The sequence below is a fragment of the Arvicanthis niloticus genome, chromosome 1, assembly GCF_011762505.2.
Source record: "Arvicanthis niloticus isolate mArvNil1 chromosome 1, mArvNil1.pat.X, whole genome shotgun sequence".
NCBI classification, from domain to species: Eukaryota; Metazoa; Chordata; class Mammalia; order Rodentia; family Muridae; genus Arvicanthis; species Arvicanthis niloticus.
In genome coordinates this window covers 53,406,060-53,429,441 of record NC_047658.1, presented here as the reverse complement: position 1 = coordinate 53,429,441, position 23,382 = coordinate 53,406,060, and the positions used below count along the sequence as shown (strand labels likewise).

The following is a 23,382-nucleotide window of genomic DNA, read 5'->3' as shown; positions in this document are numbered from 1 at the left end:
GGATGGTGAGCGGAGTGAGAAGGAGAACACATTCAAATATTTTACTAGGAAATAATGGTTAGTGTAGGGGCAATGGCGCCTAGAATTTCCTCCTTAAAATCTAATCAGAAGTCTAGAAAAATGTTCAAAGTAAACTATTCTCATGGTAACCATAAAGGTTGGAAAAACAAACAAGAGAGAGTGGTAAATATACCCCCACAATAATCAGAAGCACTGAGGAATGGAATTTCCTTATTTATCTTAAAGCATATTGGTTTTACCAGGTCCCACCTACGACGTGAGCTGGGGAAATGTGTCTGGCTTGTTTCAGTACAATTTGTCCAAGGCAGGAAGACAACCAATTCCTACACAATCCATTCCCTCAGCGAGGCAAGTCTCTGAGAGTCTACCTTTTCCCACCCTATCTGTATGCTAGCAGCTGTATGGGGAAGGACCCATGTGACCTCAGGATATTGTTGAGATACTCAGCTAGCTTGGTCCTGTCCTGGTCCTGTCATATGTGCAGGCTGGTGATGGCTGACACACTGGCCCTGCCCCTGGCATTCTGGTGATCACAGCTGACCTTAGCAGTCATTCTAACCTGTGGCCTAGTTTTGCTGCTCTTGGCTAGAGCCTGAGGGCTGCTCTCCAGCTGGCTCAGCCTCAGTTTGACTTTTGCTGACCCCATGAGTTTCACTGACACATTGTCTACCGAGCCTTAGCTGGAAGGTCCAGGCAAAAGGACACTTCCCCCTACCCAACAAGACTATGGAAATGTAGTTGCTCTTAACTAACCCTAGGAGCTAAGAGAGGCTCAGGAGTCAGTGAGTACCACGTCTCCTCCTCGACCACTGAATTTTTTCCAAATTACCTTAATAAGGAGGCCAAATTCCCACTCCTTCCTTCCGAGGTAGGATAACTCTCCTATCTCAAAGGAAGAACATTAAGTCAGGCAGAGGTGGTGCACACCTTTAGTCCCAACACTCAAGGTCTCTGAGTTTGGGGGGCGGGGGCTGGGGCTGGCTTAGGAGCTGCAGGAAAGGCAAGCTTGGGCTTTTCTCTCTTTGACCTGTCCTTTGCCTGGAGCTCAAACTGGGGTCACAGGCATAAGCGCGAGAGTCTTAGGAGTAGAGGATTTCACATGCTTCTCAGTTTCTGCGGCACACGTGAGTGTTCTGCCTTTGGCTTCTTCACTTCAGCTCCTATTTATATCCTCAGCGCTCATCCTTTAAAGAGCAGCCAGCCCAGCAGCGGCTACCATGGCATGCACTCCTGAAACAGAAATCACAGGACCTAATCACTGCCTTTCATGCTTTCTAAATCTCTTCTCTTCTTTGGCATCAGCTTATTTTCCAGAATAGATCCTTTCCTCTGCCTTTCCCTCGGCTGCCTTTTCTAGAGTTTTCCTCAATGCCTTTCTGTCAATGGGTCTTTTTCTTCTGAGTCCTCACATCTGCTCTAATTATAAACCAGCACGCATGGTGGCATATGTTACCTTCCCTAGGCTGACTTCCAGAAAGCACTGACAAGCAAAGAAAGAAGGGCTCTGGAAGAAAGCTGCGTCTGGTTTAGAGCATGGCAAATTATTGTTGCTGCCATGGTATTTAAAGAAATACAGAAAAAAAGGGAGTTTGATTTTGAGCCGAGCAGGCTTTCCACCTCTTGATAAAGTAGAAGCTTCCTGGGACAAGTGATGTTCGTTCTAGTCACTTTTGTGATCTCACCTCTATCTTTGCAATGGGTACAGAAGTGAATTAAATAGCATCTCTTCAGATTCAAGGTAATGCCTCCTGGCATTTCAGAGGCCCAAGAAATAATGGTTACTGATGGCAGTCATGCCTGGTGTCCCTGTTGGAGCTTCCTTGGGAGGCCACTTAAGATTTTAATGTAGTCTCTTCCCAGTCTTTTTCCTTATAAAAACCAACCTCCTCCTTTTCCCTCAATTAATTATCAAGCGAGGGAAATCACCCTTAACCTCCTCATTCTATAAGATATAATAGCAGTGGTTATAAGCTTTCCTGTATATATTGTGCAGTTTTATAGTGTCTTAGGTATTTCAAGTAAAATGCCATACTCTGAGCCCAGAGGACAAAACAGTGTGTTGTGTACCTGGCTGTGTGTGTGGTCACTCTTTTTTGTCAGTATTATGGGTTGAGAATACTTTTTTCACATCAACAAACTTCTTTCCAACAGATAATTCTTCCTCCATCACATGGCTGATTGTCCTGTGGTGGTCATGGATAGAAGGAACCCGAATTGAGGAATTTCCTAGATCAGACTGTTTCGTGGGCATGTCTGAGGCACATTTTCTTGATAAATGCTGGTGTGGGAGGGACCCAACCAGTGTGGGCTGTGCCATTCAGGGAAGTTGTACTGGGTTGTATAAGACAGCTGGCTGAACTCAAGCCAGGGGAAGCAAGCAAGTAAGCATTGTTCTTCCATGGTCTTTGCTTCAGCTCCTCCCTCAAGCTCCTGCCTCTAGTTCTTGCTCTGACCTCCCTCAATGATGGACTGTAACCTGTAAGATGAAATAAACCTTTTTCCCTAAAGATGGCTTCGGTCAGTATTTTACCCCAGCAACAGAGAGCAACATAGAACAATAGTCAAGTGTCCGTTTGTTAAAAAGCATCATAATACTCCTATATCCTTGTTTTAAAATCTACACCCAGCTCTATTTCTTCAAGATAGAGTATAGACAGAATTTCTTGAACCAAATACTTATTGGCTTTAATCTGTGGACATATACTTCTGAGTTACTCCAGTACACTTACTGTTTTAGCCAGTAGCATCGAGACTGAGCTGTGGATACAGTTCACTGGTAGAGTACTTCCCTAATATGTACAAGGCCCTGGGTTTGAGCTCCAGAACACAAGAGGGAGATGGGTGTTTGTCTTATTGATTTATAAAAGTCCTTTATATATTATAATCCATGCCTTTTCCATTAAAAACTCTGTCTTGTAAACTCAATATTATTCTGTGTTTTTTTTTCTACTTTTAATTTTATTATGTATTATTTTTAGGTAGATAGATTTAACGGCTTTAATCTAACATGTTCTTAATTTTTTATTTTATGGATATTGATTTTGATGTCCCAGTTATAAAAGCATTTCCTACCTTAAAAACATTCATTTCCACTTGAATTTAATCTGGTTCCTTTACAGTTTCTTCTCAGTGCTGTTTTTTCTCACTCTTCCTTTTTATAATTCCGGTTTTGTTTTGTTAAAGGCAAGATCCCTGTGTAAGGCTCAGGCTGGCTTTGAACTCATTGTATATCCCAGGCTGGCCTCAGTGACCGCCTGAGTGCAGAAATTACGTACAATTATTGACACAGCCAGGTTTCCATCATATTTTAAAATATATAGACTACCATTTCAAATATATAGGGGAGAAATATACTTTAACTCACATGAGTTACATAATTTTACACTAGTCTCTTTACTAATGAATGCCATACTTTCTCCACTAACGTGAACTGTTATCTTGTCTGTCTATAATAGAGTTTCTAAATTTCCTAGTCTCTATAAGTATAGTAGAACACTACTTATCAGCCACATATACTATGATTTGTGGAGCACCAGACCCTCCTGTATGTTTCCCACATCTCACTTCTACAGGGCAACCCTGTCTTCAACTATAGAAGCTAAAGCTCATGGGAGTTCATTGGCATGAGGACCTCAGCAACATCTACACACAAACCTATGTTTTTGTAAACTTTGAAGAACAAGATATTTCACAACAGTTGACTGCTGCTTATAAAAAAAGAAAATCTTCCATGACAATTTCCTGAGTTAGAACATAAAAAAGGAGGTAAGTGGAGGTGCACTTAGCTGGGTTTTGTAGGACATCCTTCTGTGGCTCCTAGTCAAACCCCCCCCCCCACTCCACTCTCACTCACTCAGTGCTGTAGGACAGGGATTCTCAACCTGTGGGTTTGGACCCCTTCGTGGGTCGAATGACCCTTTCACAGAGGTCACATATCAGATATCCTACATATCAGATGTATACATTACCATTCAGAACAGTAGCAAAATTACAGTTATGAAGTAGCAATGAAATAATTGTATGGTTGGGGGTCACTACAGCACAAGGAGTTGTATTAAAGTATCACTTTTTGAGGAAGATTGAGAACCACTGATCTAGCAAGCTAGTAAGCAATGTTCCTTCGTGGTCTATTGTGTGGATCAAGCCAGCAGCATGACAGGACACGGGGTCAGAGCTTTTCTATTGTTGGGTATCAGACCTAAAGCGGGTAAGTAGTGGGAGAAAACAAGGTCAAAAATTTGTAGCACTTGAAGCCAATCAATCAATGGAGAATTTCTCCCAACCCATCGAAGTACCCATTTATGCAAACTTGGTTCTCATTTCCAGTCGATCAAGCAGAAGTCTTCTACTGTGAACACTATCCTTGATAACTCACTGGTTTCAAGTAGATAATTGTATTCCTTTTGAGAAACCTCACAGAATAAAACAGTCAGCATTCTGGTTGTTTGTAGACCCCACATGAACACTATATATCTCTGCTGTAGATATATAGAGAAGCACATATATACACAGAGAAGCACCAATCTTCTCTGGATTTCAGAACACCCTACAAAAGTGATTGTCTCCACTAACAACTGTGAAAGCTAAAGATATTTACTAAAAAAAAATATAATAATCTTCTGATCATTTTAGAACATACTTTGTTTTTCCTCCCTTTTCACCCCTTCCCTGCTATCCCCATACCTGACCCCTATCCCAGCTCCCTCCCCATCCTACCCAGTTCCCTCTCTGCATCTACTTCTGATGTTTATTTCCCCTCTGAGTGAGATTCAAGCATCCTCCATTGGACCCTCCTTGTTGCTTAACTTCTTCGTGTCTGTGGATTCTAGCATGATTATCCTGTACTTTATGGCTGATATCCACTTATAAGGAGTACATACCAAGCATGGAAGACATTTTCTGATCAACCAGAAGAGTCACAACTATAGGAGCAAAGCCTTGCAGAGGTGACTTCATCCTTCAAGAGTGCTGGTAGGTTTGAAAGGCTTGTGTAACAAAGACTGTTCAACCCCATTTTCTACTAGCATTATTTTTTTTTCTTAAAAGTTCCTCCTCATAATAGCGACTTCAGACTCATAAAAATATATAGTAATTTTACAGATGATAAAATGAAATAAGGAGAGGTCAAGACACTGCTGGTTAATACACCGTAACTAAATTAGAAAATGGTGACCTAGAACATCTATAAATGACCTCACTCCATTTTACTGCATCTTATCTCAACTTTATAGTTGTAGGTACATTTAGGTACATTTGATTTTTATTTTATGTGTATGGGTATTGTCTGCCATCTTCCATGTACGTTTGTGTGTGGGAAACGGCTCTGCTCTCACCATTACAAGGTGGCACTTGGCATAGGCATTGCTTGAGAGAAAAGACAACTCCATATATGGAGTTGTATGCGCTGAGAGGTGTGGTTACCCCATCACCCCACCTCGAATCATTGAGAATGGCCAATCACCAGTGATTTCGAGGCAGCTGCTGATAGGATTAAGGCAATGCTTATAAGAGGATGCACGGGGAAGAGGAAGGAGGAGAAGAGAGAGAAGAAGCTCGCTGTACAGGGATAGCTGAATAAACCGATTGAAGAAGAAAACGGTTGCCGTTGCCTTATTCTGCTGGTCGGACATGGGTAGCGACATATGTGTATGACTTGTGTGACTGGTGCCATCAGAAACCAGAATAGGGTGTTGGATCCCCTGGAGCTGCAATTATAGATAGGTATGAGCTGCCGTGTGGGTGCTGGGAATTGATACTGGGTCCTCTGGAAGGGCAGTCAGTGCTCCATCTCTCCAGCCCATTCTGAGGACATATTTATCTTCCTTTTTTTTTTTTTTTTTTTTTAATGAAAAATACAATTCAAAGAGCTTTCCAGTCAGTACACAAGCTATTCTGCAGGGGGCTCCGACCACCTTGGCTAGCAGAATAACAGTCCACAGGAGGCAGGAAGGCAGCTTGGTTCAGTGCCAGTGTTGGTTCAAATTTTGGTCTAACCCCAAGAAGTTTATTTTGAGCACATTTAAGTGCAACAGAATTTGGTGAAAACTTCTATGGTGATAATTAACTCAATCCTGTGTATACAATAAAGCACTCGTAAATCTCCCTGAGGAACAAAGTAAACTAAATAAAGATCTGACATGACTACATCAACTCTTTGTAAAGAACGTGTGACAGATTCCCTAAAGATGAGTTCTAAAAACTGACTGAGAAGGTTATGTGGGAGGATCTGGGGTGGTCTCAGACCACACAGATAGCTCCAAGGTCAGCAGATAACAACCACCTCTGCTTCCAGCCTTCTGGCCAATAACAGGTTGCTCCTTTGAAGGAACAATGCTGTGTGTGTGAACATCCTGATGCCCTTAGTGCTCCTCTGTGAACACACAGACCTCTAAGTCTCTTAGAATACTCATTTTTTTTAATGACTATAATGAGTAGACCATAATTTAACCAGTCCAGTCCTCTCTTGATGAGTATCACATGAGTTCTGGAAACAGAACTTAGGCCTTCAGGCTTCCAAGGCAATCACTTTTACTGACCAAGCCATTTTCTTGATCAAGTTAAATTGTTTTCCTAATTTTGTTCAAAATTATACATTGCTAGCATACAGAAGTATAACCAACAGTTTTTATATCTTGCAAACTTGAACTTGCTGTCTCCAGGAATTTTCATACTCGTGTGCATATATTTTGCACAAGAGCTTCAGTTATCCCTCCCTCCTGCCCTCCCTCTCTACCTCCTTTCTTTGGTGTGTTGAGAGGTCTAGGTATATAGCCTGGAACTCGCTGTGCAATGTAGTTCATGTTGGCCTTGAACTGACAATCTTCCTTCCTCAGACTGTTAAGTCACAGCAGGTACCACCATGCCCAGCTAGTCTTTAGGATTGTTTTACAAGTGAGATAATTGCATCTGTAACTGCAGCTAGCTTCCTCTTGACTAATTGGCCTGGCCAAATCTATAGCACAAAGATGCTTAAAGGTGGTAAAAGCAGATAATATCCTTCTTTTACTCCTTATCTTAGGGGAAATTTTTTTTTATATGATAGTAATTAAAAATTTTCAGTATAAAGGGTGAGGATGCCTTTTCTATTCTTAGTTTAATATTTCTATGATTAAAAATAAGAGTTTATAATATTATTTGAACTTATTTTATATTATAAAATATTTTATAATATAAAAATATAACAATAATTTCCATAATAAAATATTGGGAACTGAGGGTGTAAATCACTTGGTATTTATCTAGCATGCAGAAGGCCCTAGGTTCAACCCCAACTACATGTAAAAGGGGGTGAGGGTGTGGTTGTGCAGGTAGGAAACTAAAAGTTCAAGGTCACCCTCCACTACACAACAAGTTCAAATCCAGCTTGGGCTTTATGAGTATGTCTCAAAATGCATGCATATATATGTATGTATATATGTTTTGTCAGATGCTTTATCTAAATGACACACACACATATATTTCTTTTATTCTACTTATATAGTAATGTATTATACTAATGGCTTCATAAACTTTGCTTTCCTAAATTCCTCTTGATATTTAAATTTTTTATATTCTTTGTGTGTGTGTGTGTGTGTGTGTGTGTGTGTGTGCATGCTACATATGTGCAGGTGTCCAAAGAGGCCAGAAGAGAGCATCTATCACTTGGAGCTGGAGTTACAGGTTGTGAGCCACCTAACACGGATGCTGAGAATCAAACTCTGGTTCTCCAGAGGAGCAGGAAGAGCCCCTAACTACTGAGCCATCTCTCCAGCTCTAGCAATATACTTTTGATATGTTGATAAATACAATTAGGTTTTTTGTTGTTGTTGTTGATGAGGATTTTTGCACCCATATTCATCATGAATATTGGTGGCTTTTCTTTCTTGGAAGGGTCTGCCTGATTTTGAGTTCTCTGTCATCCCCTCTTACCAAGACTTTTCCCATCAACGTTTGCAGCTTTATAAAGTGTTTCCTTAATTCTCTCTGCTTAGAAAATAAACAAATAAACAAATCAGAAAATGCTCCCAAGAGTAAAAGCTGACCCGATGGTCATTTCTCTGAAAAATTCTGTTCCCTCAAGTTTCAAGATCTCTGTATTCATTACTCTATAGGGCTGATACTTGACTAGCTAATTCTTGACCACATTTTAGGAAGGTTCTTCTGAACTCTCTCTTCAAGTAGGCTTCAACTAAGGCCCCTGGCCTGTTTTCAGCCTGCCCAGCTAAGTCTTAGCAAACATCCAACTCTTAGTCCTCCTATAACCTCTTAAAGGTTTCCATGTGTCCACTCTCTTACTTAGGCCACAAGTCCCTAGCTAGCTTTGCTGAATTCACAGATGAACCTGAGTTTTTCTTCTGTTATAATGCCCCATTGTACCAATCTTAATGAAAGTATTCCTTGGTGTTTTATTAAGTATCAGAATAATCTTTCCTTCAGCAGTGCCCTCGCACAGTTCTTTTATATATTTTTCATATTTGTATAGTTGTAGGTGGGAGAATGAGCTGGGAGTGAATTGCTACATTATGTCAGAAGACGGTGCAAAGGTTCCTTCATCTTCTCTTCTTATTGAGGCCATTTCAGGTTTAACTAGAATTTGATCTCCTTGATGGAGAATCCCATAGTAAATTACCAACTCTATTCTAGGAAACAAAGGTCAAAATGTCCTGGATAACTTACCTTAGCTTCTGTTAAGCTGCCTGTTTGCACAGAAGATCCTCCAACTAACTGCTTATCTTCGTTTCTGTACAATGAATAGCTTGCTTACCCAAAGCCCCGAACTCCCCTGCTGCTTATCAACATGCCAGTAAGTGGTTTTGCCTTCAAAACTTCAAAAACCCAATGTTCTGGTTACTCAGGGCCATGGCTAAGTCCTCTAATGCCTGGGTGTGGTCCTAACCAACTGGAATCAGGAATTGGCTATAAACTGTATCTGAGTGGTCATCTCTGGTGCACTACCCATAACATTATTGCTAAACCCATAAGTCTATGTATTTCTATAACAAGAACTCATTGTTCTGAGACTTTATTTTACAATTACAATTAAAAAATAGTAATGAAGATATAAACTGTGACTCAGAAAAACTACCAAGGGGAATGCAGGGCAGAGAGAAGAGCAAAATGGTGGAAAAGCAAGTGGATTTTATGTGACAGTCATCAGGGTGGAGAATCTGAGTTGATAGAGGTTGTCTGGCTTGATCTCAAAGCTGGTGCTCTTGCCTGAGGTAGTTGACCTTTGGGGGAAGGTTAAGAGAGGTTCCTGGAGGATTTTAATATTGTTGCTTTTTTCAGGAGGTTTCTCTGTGTAGCACTGGCCGTCCTGGAACTGGCTCTGTAGACAAGGCTGGCCTAGAACTCAGAGATCTGCCTGCTTCTGCCTCCTTGCTATAATTAAAGCCCAAGTGTATATGTGAGCATGTGACACTACCATCCAGCAGGTTCCTGGAAGATTAAGGGAGATTCTTGGCAAACAGCAACCACTTTAAGAGATCTGCTTTTCTAGTAAATAGAAACCTTTAGGCTTGTTTACCAGACAAACAATCCTCTGTTTACTCAAAATCCTTGTTTAGGACAGTGTCAACTAGCACTGACATTTTGGAGGAAGCAGGGCTTCAGACCTGACAGGAACTTTGGATTTTTGTTGTTGTTGTTGGTTGTTTGGTTTTGAGACAAGGTCTCACTCTGTAACCCTGGCTGACTAGGAACTTGCTTTGTAGACCAGGCTGGCCTGGAACTCACAGAGAGCTGCCTGCCTCTGCCTCCCTAATTCTGGGATTAAAGGCATGTGCCACTGTGCCCTGTTCCTTTTGTAGTTTTCTAATTACTCATTTTTGTGTATCAAAATGAGTACCACAGGATACGTATATATCTGTATATATATACATATCTTGTGGAGTTCAGAGGAAAACCTGTCTGTTTCTCCCAGAGGGAAATTCAGTTTTTTAGTCTTAGCAGAAAGCACTGCTGAGCCATCTCTCTGGCCCTTGTAGGCTATTTTTATTTAGTTAGTTATTTTTGAAACAGGGTCTCACTAGCTGGCCTGGAATTCATAGCTAAGCAAGCCCCTGTGGCATAGGTTCAAAGGTGCAACATCACACCCAGCTCTGTTCTTAAAATTACATTCCATTTTTATGGGATGGGAGTACATGTCACAGTGGACATCTAGAGGTCAAAGGATAACTTGCAGGAGTTAGTTCTCTCCCTCCACCATGTAGCTCCTTGGGATTAAACTCAGGTCACCAGGCTTGGTGGCAACTGCAACCCTATTTTTAAAGTCCCATAATAGATAACTGAATTGTATACATTTCAAAATTAATAATAGAGCCTTTTCAGATTATTTTTAATATCCCTAAAATAGAGCTTAAAATAAGCGGGGGGGGGGGGGGACGGACATTGGGGGGAAGGTTCTGGTATCTTGCTTTTGTTTCCAAAGAATCAGCTTAAATTTCTTTTCCAATACCATTATAAAGTCGAAGTGTAGGACTCTTAGATTACTGGACAGAAGTAAGCCAGAAGGTTTTGTTTTTTGTTTTTAAACCCCAATTATTCCCATGTAGTAAAGAATCATTTTCTGTTTTTTTTACCTTCTGTCTATAACAACTGCCTTATCTTAAAATCTATTAATTGCTGCAAGGTTCAAGAAAGACTCCCACAAAATGACAACCACACAAGAACACTGCCCCCAAAGAGCGCTGGCAGCGCTCTTCCCATTTGTTTTTGAGGGGAAAGGAGTTAAGACGGGGGGGGGGGGGGGGGGGGGGGGGGGGGGGGAGGCGAGGTGTGTCTTCGTTTGCTGCCCAGGCTGGGTTCCCAGTTGCATCAATGCCCTGCCTGCCTCGACCTTCCATTTTCCTGGGATTATAGGCATGAGCCAATCTCAGCTCAATTCCTAGGTCTTACTCGGTGGTTTGTTCTGCATAGGAATCGAAAACAAGGCCTAGGAGAGTAGGAGCAGGAAGGCCCTCAAACACAGGGATGGTGGAGCCTGGATGGACGGAATGGGTTAGGGGCTGCAGACTGGGGAGAGATCAGTGGGCTTCCTAGCCTCTCAGCTCTGCTTTGGCTTTCCAAAGGTGATGCAGTCATCGGGGCTGTGACAGGGCCACCATCCCGCCTTGAGTACATCAGGGCGCCTCTCCTCCACAGACTCCCTTGCCATGCCCTCGAGGTCCCTCCACTTCCAGCTCTTCCACCAAGAGGGCTGAGGCGGCGTCCTCGGGTCCCCGCAAAGAGGAAGGGGCAGGGTGAACCAGGTAGAGATGAGAGAAGCCTATGGGAGGGGTGGGCGGCGGCCTGATCCTCAACCCTCTCGCGGCCGCGCGCCTCCCGCCTCAGCAACGCCGCCCTGCGGGAGGGCGGGGGCGCGCGCGGCCGGAAGCGCCTTTCCCGGAAGGCAGGGGGGCGGCGCCGGCCTCAGGGCGGCTCGACCATGGCGGCGGCGGCGGCGGCGCGCCCGCTGCTCGCTGCCTGAGCAGAGCCGCGCAGCAGGAGGATGGCCTCGCTCGGGTCAGCAGCGGCTGGGGAGCCGGCGACCGGAGCTGAGGCGGAGCCAGGTCCTCCGGCCCCGCCGCCGCCTCCACCGCCGCCACCGGCTCCCTCGCCGTCCGCTCTCGGGCCGCTGTTGCCCCTGCAGCGTGAGCCGCTGTACAACTGGCAGGCCACCAAGGCGTCGCTGAAGGAGCGCTTCGCCTTCCTCTTCAACTCGGAGCTGCTGAGCGATGTGCGTTTCGTGCTCGGCAAGGGCCGAGGCGCGGCGGCCGCCGGGGGCCCGCAGCGCATCCCCGCCCACCGCTTCGTACTGGCGGCCGGCAGCGCGGTCTTCGACGCCATGTTCAACGGCGGCATGGCCACGACGTCGGCCGAGATCGAGCTGCCGGACGTGGAGCCCGCCGCCTTCCTGGCGCTGCTGAGGTGAGCGGCGGGAGCGCGGAGCCGGCGGCCGGCGGCCTGGAGGGAGGCGGGACCCAGCCGGGCCTGCGCCGACTCCCGGGTGACCTTGGGCCAGGCGAGTCGGCCTCCCTCGGTTCCTCCCCGGCAGGCGATGCTCGAGAAGGTCGGCCAGTCGTTACAGTGAAGCCAGTGTCGCCATCCCAGCGGCGTGAGCTTTGCCGTTGAAGGGTGCTGTCACAATTCCAGTACCGGAATTGTCGCCCTGGCTTCAGAATCAAATGGGCAGATTAAAAGACTAGAAGGCAGGCTGTCCTGATCACCTACTTGCAGGATTCGTTTTTGTTTAAAGGGCCGGGGTAGATGAAGAGTCTTAAAGAACTGGTGCTTTTCAGGTTCTTGACAGTTTGTTGTCAAGACTCTGGAAAATAATAGCCGTAGCAGGTAACAGGCTCACCTGCTTCAAGCTTCCACAGACAAGGTGACGTTTATTATGTTAAACCCGCTACTGGTGTTAAGAGTTTGCTTTCTGATGATCTGAGGGTAGGAGATTGATAACTGAGTAGTTTTCTTTAATGGAAGGGAGTAGCATTTTGGCGTTCTTAGTTTTTAGTCACAACAGTCCTATTAGGGAGGCATATCGTGTTGTTTACCCCTGTTTTACAAATGGGACTGAAGCCCAGAAAAGTAACTGGTCCAAGGTAATCGAGCCAGCTCCCAAAGGACCATGTGTGCTTCTTTATCCGAAGATGGTTTTGGCTGCCTGAGTGATGTGTTGTTTTTAAGATAGCATAGTTTTGTGTAATTCTGACGTAAACAGGCAAGTCAGTGGAACACAAGAGTTCACAAAGGCCCACAGCTTCATCAAGAAGATGCACACTGAGTGAAATACAAAGTTCACACAAGAAATAAATGTTAAGTTCCCATTAATAAATGGATAAAGGACTAAATAAATAGAAAAGAAAAAATACAGCTAAAGGATGTTTGACTTCATTAGTAAACGAGGAAATGAAAATTAAAACAGTAAAGTGATTTCTCCTTTTCATGAGCCCACCATTTGGGGGCAGAGATTTGGGTTTTGGCTTTTATTTTCTTGGACTGGGACTCATTATATAGCCGATTTGGGGCTCCATATGTATTCCAAGCTGGCATCCAACTCAGTGAACTTACCACCCACTGAGTGCTGACCCACCAAAGAATTTAAAAGAAGATTGTAGGAACACTTTCTGACAAAGATTATCATAAAAAGCCTTTGAAAAATAGTTGAATGCCTTAGATTTCTTTTCTACACTTTGAAAACATTAAATTATTGAAAAAAGTACCTACAGCATTCTTCACAATAATGTAGAAAGAAGTTGAGACAAAGGAATAAATAATTCAATAACAATCATAGGTCCAGTTGATGGAATATAATGCAATCACTGTGAAGTTTATGAAAATCGGGTAATATGGGCAGTGTCCAAGTTAGCATTTTGAATTTCATGCACCATAGTAACAACTGAGAAAGAATGGAGCAAATGTTATATACCTGGAGAGAGGATAGAAGGAAATGCCAGTATGCCAAGTTGTGTTGAGCTGGAAAGCCGATAGCACCCTTTTCTCTTTTTGACTTCAGATTTTCTAGCATTTAATTCCTTTGTATTGATGGGGATAGGTGTGCAGCCTACCGGCTAGTATTTGAATCATTTGGATTTTGAAGTTAACCAGAAAGACTGGATATAGCTTGCTTAAATTATGTAGTTTAGAAGCCTTTCTTAAAATGATAGGCCAGAGAGGTGACTGAATGGGTAAAGGCTTCTGTTGGCCAAGCCCAAAGGAAGACCTGAGGTACCTGTGGCCACGAAATGAGAGAACATACTCCTGCAGTTGTCTTCTGACCTCTCTCTGTGTGTGCTGTTGTGTACCTGCCTCCACACACAGGCAGGAAACAAATACAACCAATGGTTCTTTTGCCACCTGTGCCATGATCCACTGGATGGTAAATTAGTAGATGTTTCCTTTTGGTATCATTTGGAGGAGAAACCTTAAAGCATTTTAAATACTTTTCCTAAGTGAAATTTAACTGGCTAAGCTTGAGAACCATGGAGCTAAACTATTGAGCACTCTTATTGATAGGGCTAGAATAAGATGATGGAGGGGCTATTTCATACTTTTGGTTTTTATTTGTATTTTCATTGAATGTGCTAATCAGTTTTAACAGGAAATAAGTTAATTTTGGAGCCCTTGAAATTTACAGTGCTATTTTGATTTCTCCCTCTCCGCCTTCTAAGTAAATTATTTTCCTGATAGTCAGATTCTGGTCATTTTTCTAATCTGAACTGCGTGTCTAGACTTTTACTTAGGCATTGATTATCTTTAAAACATCATATGACAACAATTGCTGGAGCTTGCTAAGCTGGAAAAGTGAGGCAGCGGAGGCAGGTTTATTGTCTTTACAACCTAAATTAATAACATTCCTTACAGGCTTCTGAACTGAGGTTTAAACTCTTTAATAATCTGCTCGATTAAAGCACTCTCCCTTGTGAATGTCGTTGCTCATCTGATGCACACTGTATCTCCTGTGCAGCTTATTTTTCAGTGTAGGAGTCAGCAGTGGACAAGAAAAAAACCCCTGCTCTCACAGAGTGAGGAATTACATAAGGGAACTAGCACACAATGTCAGGGCTAACAGTGTTTGGAAGAAAATGACACAAGAGAAAGCTTTCTAAGGGGGCAGGGCATGTTTTAGGCCTTAATCTCTCCTGTCAGAGAAACTCGTGGTTTGAGTAGATAAAAAGAAAGTGATAGGTGATAGTGGTAGGCCAGACGGGATTTGGGAGACTGAGGAAGGCTTGAGAGAAAATAGAGAGGGTTTTCAGTGGAGTGCTGTGATCCTGTTTACATTTAAAAACTTCACCTGCAAGTCATTTGGAGTAAAATGGGAACCAGTGATAAATTAAGAGGTTTTGTTGTACACTACTTACTGAGGTGATGCTGAGCGGCCAGGGAGGCAGGGCATGGTAAGTGGTCAGATTCTGGGTATATTTTGAAGCTGGAATCAGAGGAACTTAAAAATGAATGGCACTTAAATGATTTAACCGAATGAAATTAACTTGGGAAGGAAGTGGATTGTGAAAGGTACAGGGTGAACCTTGAGATCTTGCAGTCCATAGAGATGTAGGAAGGGAAGCAAAACAGGCGGCTGTCAGTGAAGCGAGAGCCCGGCACCCTGAAAGTCAAGTCAGAGAACATTTGGGAAATGAGAGTGGAAAACTTTGCTAGCTATGGAACATGGTTGGCTGTTAAATGGTACTGAGGGTTGGTAAAGTGAAGTGAATCTCTGATGGTGTGATGAGGTGTAAGCTGTTGCTATCCCTGGGGCAGGACACGAATGCATAGGCTCTCATTCATGATTGGGCAGGGGGTTTTCTGCCCTTGATTTCAGGTTGTAGTTTTGGTGCTCCTCTTTGGGGCAGAGTTCTCAGTTTTTGACCATACTGGAGTGGAGCTCCTGCTGTCTTCCTCTTTCACTCCAGCACTCTGCAGTTTCTCTCCCAGTCATTTGGGAACTTGTCTGCTGGATGAAGTTTAATGCTTTACACCTGTTAAAGGCCATTGTGATACCACCCACCTTGTCCCTTTCCTCTATTCAATGTCCCACCTAATTACTGGTGGCATTTTCCTTATTTTAATGCCTGCGGTCCAAGGCCTTTTCTAACTGTATAGCCTCTACATAAAGGACAGTAATTGTTATACTTCAGGTAATAATTTTGGGCTTTACTTTTTGATTAAATCACTGTTCCCTTCCCCTACAGGCAAATTTGTACCTTAGCTCATTTAATCTCTCAGCATGTTTGGTTACATGTTACCCTAGAGCAAACCATTCCAACAACTGGTGGTTTTAAACAGTCATTTCATTATCTTTAGAGCTGTGTGGGTTGATGGGATCGCCCAATTGTTTGGCATATCTTTAAGGTTTCAGGAATTGATTTCAGATAACATCTAGAGCTGTGATCATATGGAGGGGGTTGAGTCAGATTCTGGATGATTTTCAAGTAGTTTGAGGTCATTTTAGCAAGCTTGATTTCTTGAACAAAAATAGAAGCTTCCAGGTGTTCTTAAAGTGTAGGCTAAACTGGTGTGTTTGCACTGCACATTTTGCTGATTAGTGGTGAATGGGAATCATGTAAGCCAGCAAAGATCTATATAACAGCATTGGTATTGGAAGGCATGACTTAATGTGGGCTTCTTAAGTGATTGTTGTTTAGTATCTGGTTGATACTTATGTTGTTATGGCATTACTTTTAAAGCATTCATGTAAACTTACTATGGACAATCTATCTTACTCTTTTTGTAGCTCTGTTATCTACTACATTTCCTAATGATATACATTGTCCCTTAAAAAATATTTTTGAATAAAATAGATCCTCAGTAAACCAAGTTCTTTAGATATGATTCCTGCCCCCTTCCCGAAACCATATTTTCTAATCCGAGATCAAGTTTCACTCTATCATTTCAAAAATAGTTTAATTCAGGGCTGGAAGGATGTGAGGCCTGAAATTGGTTCCTAGAGCCTGCATCAAAATGCCAGATGTGGTAGCCATGTACTTGGAGTCCCAGTGCTGGGAAGGCTGATTCAGGAGGAACCCTGGGGCTCCCTGGCCTGTCTGGTATAGTCAGTGAGTTCCAGGCCATTGAGACTCTGCCTTCAGAGGAGATGGATGTTATTCCAGAGGTTGACCTCCACACCCACCCACCACATATATGCACCCACACAAGAACACATATGTATAACATTGTTTTACTTAGCCAGGTGTGGAGGCACATGGGTGTCAGTCCCAGCATTTGGGAGGTGGAGGCTTGAGGATCAGAAAGTCAAAGCCTCAAACAGCTACAGAAGACCCTATTTTAAAAATTTTCTTAAATTGTATTAAATATAGCCTTAGATTTTATCTTGTTGGAGATCATCTTTACGGTGGAGATAAGGAAACAGATATATTTTGTATATTTTGATGACATACAGTCATTTCTCTGTGTTTTATGTTCCTGTCCTTAAAGGTTGTGTCTAAGAACTTGAGTTGTCTCTTCAGAATACAAAGAGTTGTGCCTATGCTATGGTACCTGCTGTGCAAGCCTGGCAATCTGAGCTGAGCACATGTAGGTGAAAGGGGAGAGCCAATTCCACAGAGTATTTTACCTACATGTTTATTGTGATATCATGTATGCAGACTAATAGTTAAAATTCAAGTGCAAAGAATAGTGGTAATGTCATGTTTACGTTTTAGTTGTATCTTTCTTAGTTTTTCTTAATATGATAAAATTCTAATTGGGGGCTAGAGGAATAGTTCAGTGATTAAGAGTACTTACTGCTCTTGTAGGCAACAAGATTTGGTTCCCAGCACCTACAGGACAGATCACAACTGCCTATAACTCCAATTCCAGGGAATCTTAAGACTCTTCTGGCCTTTGCAGGCTCTTGCATACAAGTGGTACAGAAACTCAGCCTTGTATGCATAATTTATAAATAAATAGATCTTTGAATAAAAAGAAATTCTATTGATTAAATATATTTCAGAGAACATATGTAAATGAAATATGAGCAAGATGATTCTTAGATTTTTTTTTTCTTTTTCTTTTTTCTTTTTTTTTTTTTTTTTTGATTTTTCGAGACAGGGTTTCTCTGTGTAGTCCTGGCTGTCCTGGAACTCACGATTCTTAGATTGTTTAGTAAGTTTTCTTATTAGAAATAAGAATACCAGCAGCCGTGTGGTAGTGGTGGTGCATGCCTTTAATCCTAGCACTTAGGTAGCAGAGGCAGGCAAATTTCTGAGTTCAAGGCCAGCCTGGTTTACAGAGAAAGTTCCAAGATAGCCAGGGATACACAGAGAAACTTTGTTTCAAAAGCAAACAACAAAAACAAAACCAAGAAACAAAGGAAGAAAGAAATAGAAAAAAATTAAAACACACAATGTGGTCATTGATGTTACTTAGAAACGTTTGCCTAGTATGTTAACATGTGTACTCATTAAAACTTAAATGTGCCCATACTTTGTCTAGTACTATAAGGGGAACATTCTCTTTTTTTATTGTTTATAGTCCAGTATTTACTTTTAACTTGCATGCTCAAAAATTATTTAAAGTATCTTACAAGAAATATAAGGATAAAAACTAAAATAGCACTAAGTAAAGTTTATACAGAAAAAATATATGTTGTGATCAAGCCACAGCTTTCATTTGTAGTTTGTGTTGTCTGTTTTACAACAAATGTAAAACAAGAAAACTTGCTTGATCAGTTACAATTCATGATATCTTTAGACTTAAAAACAAATAACCTACTTAGGGAATCTGTACTATTGCTGAGAGCAATAATGAAACTGAATGTCCCAGTTGGATTGCCTTCATAGAGAAGGAATTATTATAATAACGGACAATGTCTGTGAGCAATGGCTTTAGACACAGATGATTCTTTAATAATGATTGTGGTCCTTGATACAAGCTAAAGGTTATTACTAAAGTGGAATTTTTATTAAATTCAGTTCAAAATTTGAAGAATCATATGCAGAATAATCTAAAACACAATTCTTTTTTGTACCTAGAATGTCTTCACAGATGTTCTATAGTGGCCTAAATTGGAGCTCCCAAACATAGACTCATATAGAACCATGTACTTCAGCTTTGAGTCCTTGTCTTCCATCTCTGTCTTAATTAAAATGATTATTAATAAATATGAAAGACAATATGCCTGTCAGAAGAAAAGGAGAGGGTTTGGAATGGCCAATGTATAGAAAATAGACAATGTACTTAGAAGTTGTATGGATAAAATGAGAGTGTCTGAAGGAGCCTGGTGGAGCAGAAACTGGTCTGATAGAAACACCCCCTACCCCCTCTGGCCCATCCTCCAGCCTAGTGCTGGTGAGAGCTGAAGGTTCCCCTGTAAATCTGAGCAAACTGCCTGGCAACAAATACAATTGCTGGTATGATTTTGGAACCTCTGAATAAAGCTTTCATAATAACAGGAGGGGTCCTTGATCTCAAGATAAGGTGCTGGTTTCTACATACCTGGAGCTTAACCTAGCCTTTGCATTTTCAAGATATTTTTACCTGGAAACAGACCAGCTACTAATTACTGAACTCGAAGATAGTGACTACTTGACACACAGAAAATCAGAATGTGAATGACAAAGACAAACAGAGCATAGGAATTTCAAGGAAGCACAAACTTGAGGGAAAAGAAGACTTAAAGTTTCTACTATGTGTCTTAGAAATGAGAAAAGGGTTTGTATCCATAAAACTAAGATAGAAAGTTGTGAAGGGAAGACAAAGGAATAATTAAGAACAAGGCAGGAATTTTTAGAAATTTATATGTGATTGCTGGGGAGAAAAGTAAGGCTATAAGTAAGCAAAGGAAAAGAAAACTCTGCCAGTTGTGGTGCACTCCTTTAATCCCAGCCTGGTCTACAGAGTGAGTTCCAGGACAGCCAGGGCTACACAGAAAAACACTGTCTCAAAAAGCCAAACAAACAAACAAACAAAAAACTACAGAGAAAGAAATATTTCAAAATACAAAAGAAAGCTTGTTTTATTAAAGAAAAGTAGATCGTATATCAGTAAGCAGCGGACATTTACTCAGGTTAACTTGTTGGGCTCTACTGAAAATGCTTTATGTTTTGTGTTCACTCTCACTGCAACATTACAAATAGATACCGTTATTTTCATCTCTGGAGAGTCACACCATGATAATATGCTTAAAACCACATACCAAATAAATGATAGCAATGGTTCAAACCCACACAATTTCTTGATCTTTCTCTCCACTGATGCGGAACCTGTGGATACAGGTCAGCTGGATTATTGAATTATTCCTCTAAAGCACTCTAGTCTGTGGTCATTGTGCTAATTCTGGAATGGCTATGAAAGGTTCTAAAGAAGGTTCTGATACCAAGAAATAAATGCATCTTTTAACATTTAGAGATGTGACTTTAGCTTACACTCAAGTGAATGTCCTTTGATGAGGGAGACATTAGTGAACCATTGTTCTTGTAAGCAGCTGTGGAGTGCTACAAGGAGTCCAAGGTTTGCCTTAGGTGTTCCGCGCACCTCCCATGTCCCCTTTCGCCCGTGGAAGAGAGACACGAGAGGCAGAATTCGGGTATTACCACATCGAGGCTTTAATCTTGTATCAGCAGAAGTGAAGACCGCGGAAGGGGCCAAAGACTGGAAGAGGCACAGCCTAGAGTGACGTGTTCACTTCTGATTGGCTGTTTACTCATTACCCATAATATGCCCCGGGATGGGCAGTGACTTTTGGTGCGCTTTTGCCTCTTGCATCTGCGCAGTTAATTGTTTACTAGTGGGGAGGACACGATTTCCGCACCATCTTGGAATGGCGGATATATCACCGCTAACTGAGGCTTCCTACACTTAGGGACCTGTATTTGTATACCTGTCTCTTGAGCATCTCTTACCCTCCTGAAAATGGAAATACTTTTTACCTCTGAGGAGTAACAATCAGATGTCTGTGTAGGTGCTTCTTACCCTGATGCAAATTTCAGGGTTTTTTTTTTTTCTTTCGTTTGCTCATTAAAGTTTAATTCTGATGGATTGCTTGTCTAAAACAATGCTGTTTGTCTATTTAAATTTTCCAATTGCTTTTCAGATTCTTGTATTCAGATGAAGTTCAAATTGGCCCAGAAACTGTAATGACCACTCTTTATACTGCTAAGAAATATGCAGTCCCTGCCTTGGAAGCACATTGCGTAGAGTTTCTCACCAAACATCTTAGGGCAGATAATGCCTTTATGTTGCTTACTCAGGTAAGTAAATATAGGTAAAATAGTAGCTTGAAAATTGAACCCAAGCTGGGCAGAGGTGGCAAACACTTTTAGACCCAGCACTTGGAAGGCAGAGGCAGGCAGATTTCTGAGTTCAAGGCTAGCCATGTCTACATAGTGAATTCCAGGACAGCCGGGACTACACAGAGAAACCCTGTCTTAAAAAAACAAAACAAAAATCTGTTTGGTAGATTTTCACTTTATAAAACTGCACTAAATTTCTTAAGAATGAATGAATTCTGGTTATAGACTGGAATCCTGTACTAGAAGGAAAAATGTTACAAAAATAGGACTAGGTCAAAGTTACAAAACTGAAATCAGCCAGCAAACTAATAAGTATTATATTAATTTTGAATTTACCAAATTACTAAAGTTATGTGAGACTATACTATTCGTAGGAAACTTAAAAGTCTATAATATATCCAACTTACTTTCCTCACTCACCCCCCACCCCTCCAAATATGTTTGCTCTCCCTACAAAACAGAGGTTTGTATGTAGGGAAAGAATGAACAGATACAATAGATAATTTTTAGATATGCAATCTGGATGTGTGATGTCTCTCTGTGTGTGTTCCTTAAAATTCCAAATTTTATGGGAACATTACATAAAATAGTACTTTTTTAATTATTTAAAGTTAAAATTAGATTGGCAAAGTAAATTAATATAAGCTAGCCCAATGTGTAATCCAAGGAGAACATTTGTTCAGTTGCATCTGTATTGCTGAATCTGGGTTGGAGAAATGACTCAGTGGAGTGCTTGTAAAAAATCAAGAAGACATGTATTCAGATCTTTTAACATTCACATGTAAGTGTCACATCAGCATTGATGGACAGAGAGCCAGGTAAGAGCCAGCCAGCCTAGCCCAGCTGTTGAGCTTCAGGTTCAGAAAGAGACCCTGTTTCAAAAAACTACGGTAAACAGAGATAGAGGACAGCACTGGACATCCTCCTTTGGCCTCTTTGTACACATACATAAATGGGCAAACATCCAGACACATATGCTCACATGTGCTGTACGTATGTGCACACATACACAGAAATTCAATTACTAAATTTTTTAAAATTACTTTTACTGTGGCTAAAGAGATGGCTCAGCAGTTAAAGAGCATTTGGTGTTCTCATAGAGGACTTAGAGTCAGTTTCTAGCACCTAAATGTTGTCTTAGTCTTCTCTAACTCCAGTTCAGGGGATCCAGTGCTCTCTTTGTTCTATACAGGCACCAAGCACACACATAGTACACATACATACAGTACACATACATACATGCTTGCAAAACACTCATAAAAATAAATAAATCTTTAAGAAGAGACTTTAAGTGAAGACCTATCAGTCATGTCAGGTTATCAGTGTCATTTCTGTTGTAGTTAATTAGTTGGGTGCATAGAGCTCTAAAATTCTTATACAGCTCCCATCACTACAGGAAGTGTTTTGAAAAAACTTGTGACCTTTTTTTATTCTTGACAGTTGATGGACTAGTTAGCAGTGATGGTAAGACTAAAGTTTATAGTACTAGACTGTAGTGTATCTAACTAGATGATGTTAGACAAATAAGTGTACCCCACTGAACTGTTTGATGTGCTTTACCTAATCTAGAGAGCTTGTTAAGGATCAGACTAAGTACTACCTTAAAAAGTAGGCTGTAATGTATATGCATATGAAAGTAAAAATAACAAGATCTTTGACATTGTGAAACAGTATCTTTAGCCTTTCATTTCTCATTGTCAGTATTTTGCATAATTCACAATTGCAGCTGTATAGGGTATCAGCTTTGAATGTGCACAGTCTGAGGTAAAGTGACTGAAAGTAAGATGACTGTTTGTTTGTATAGGCGCGGTTGTTCGATGAGCCTCAGCTGGCTAGTCTTTGTCTAGACACCATAGACAAAAGCACAGTGGATGCAATAAGCGCGGAAGGGTTCACTGATATTGACATAGGTGAGTTCCCAGTGATGAAAATGTTTACATCTGAAGACAGCACTATCTTGTTGGAAAACTGTGTGTGGGTTGGTGTTTTCTCCAAATGGTTGAAGGTCTACCTCCTTAAGGAGTTGTACTTTCTTTCGTCTTACTGAGAGTACTCTTAAAAATCCTCACTACCTTGGTGTGTCCCAAAAATAATATAATTCCCTGTGTAAGGCAGAGCTTAGGCCTGGCTTAGAGTAACAAACCCCAAAGTGCTGTCTGGCTCAAACACAAAAACAAGGTCATTTTGTGTTCGTGTAATGGTCCACAGGGAGTATACTCAGCAGGTAGCTCTCAGCCCTCATTACTGCCTGTATCTTGCTAGCAGATGGGAGGGAAAATATCCACATGTTATAAAACACTTGGTTCTAAAAGAAATAGCACCCTATTTCATTATCCAGAATTCAGTCACATGATCCACCTGAGTTCACAGCAAGCTAGGATGTACAGACTAGTTACTTCTAAGATGAGAGAGAACAGCTCAGATGGCTGGTGCCCTGCCTCTCGTCCGTTCCTGTTGCATTTATACCTGACAGGAGTCATTATCCAAGCCTTTATAATTGTTGCTCATTCTGACTGGATCTTTATATGGCTACCTGTATTTAATTACTCAGCTCACAGGTTAACTGAGACTTGAGATAGACTATCTCAGACCTACTTAATTAAGTAACTAAATAAAATCCCTGTTCCTTTACTCTGGTTTATTTTTCTTATATTTATTGCAATTT

At 41.5% G+C, this 23,382-nt stretch overlaps 1 protein-coding gene across 1 annotated transcript in view; it reads left to right on the top strand.

Moving 5' to 3' along the window:
* The first annotated feature begins 11,375 nt into the window (after positions 1 to 11,375).
* The window catches only part of Btbd1 (BTB domain containing 1), a 32,507-nt gene continuing 20,500 nt past the window's right edge, over positions 11,376 to 23,382 (top strand). Inside the window, exons 1-3 of the mRNA XM_034503805.2 lie at positions 11,376 to 11,907; positions 20,519 to 20,675; positions 22,522 to 22,627. Coding sequence (XP_034359696.1) covers positions 11,489 to 11,907; positions 20,519 to 20,675; positions 22,522 to 22,627 — 682 coding nt within the window. The 5' untranslated portion in view covers positions 11,376 to 11,488. The remainder of the gene's footprint in view (positions 11,908 to 20,518; positions 20,676 to 22,521; positions 22,628 to 23,382) is intronic.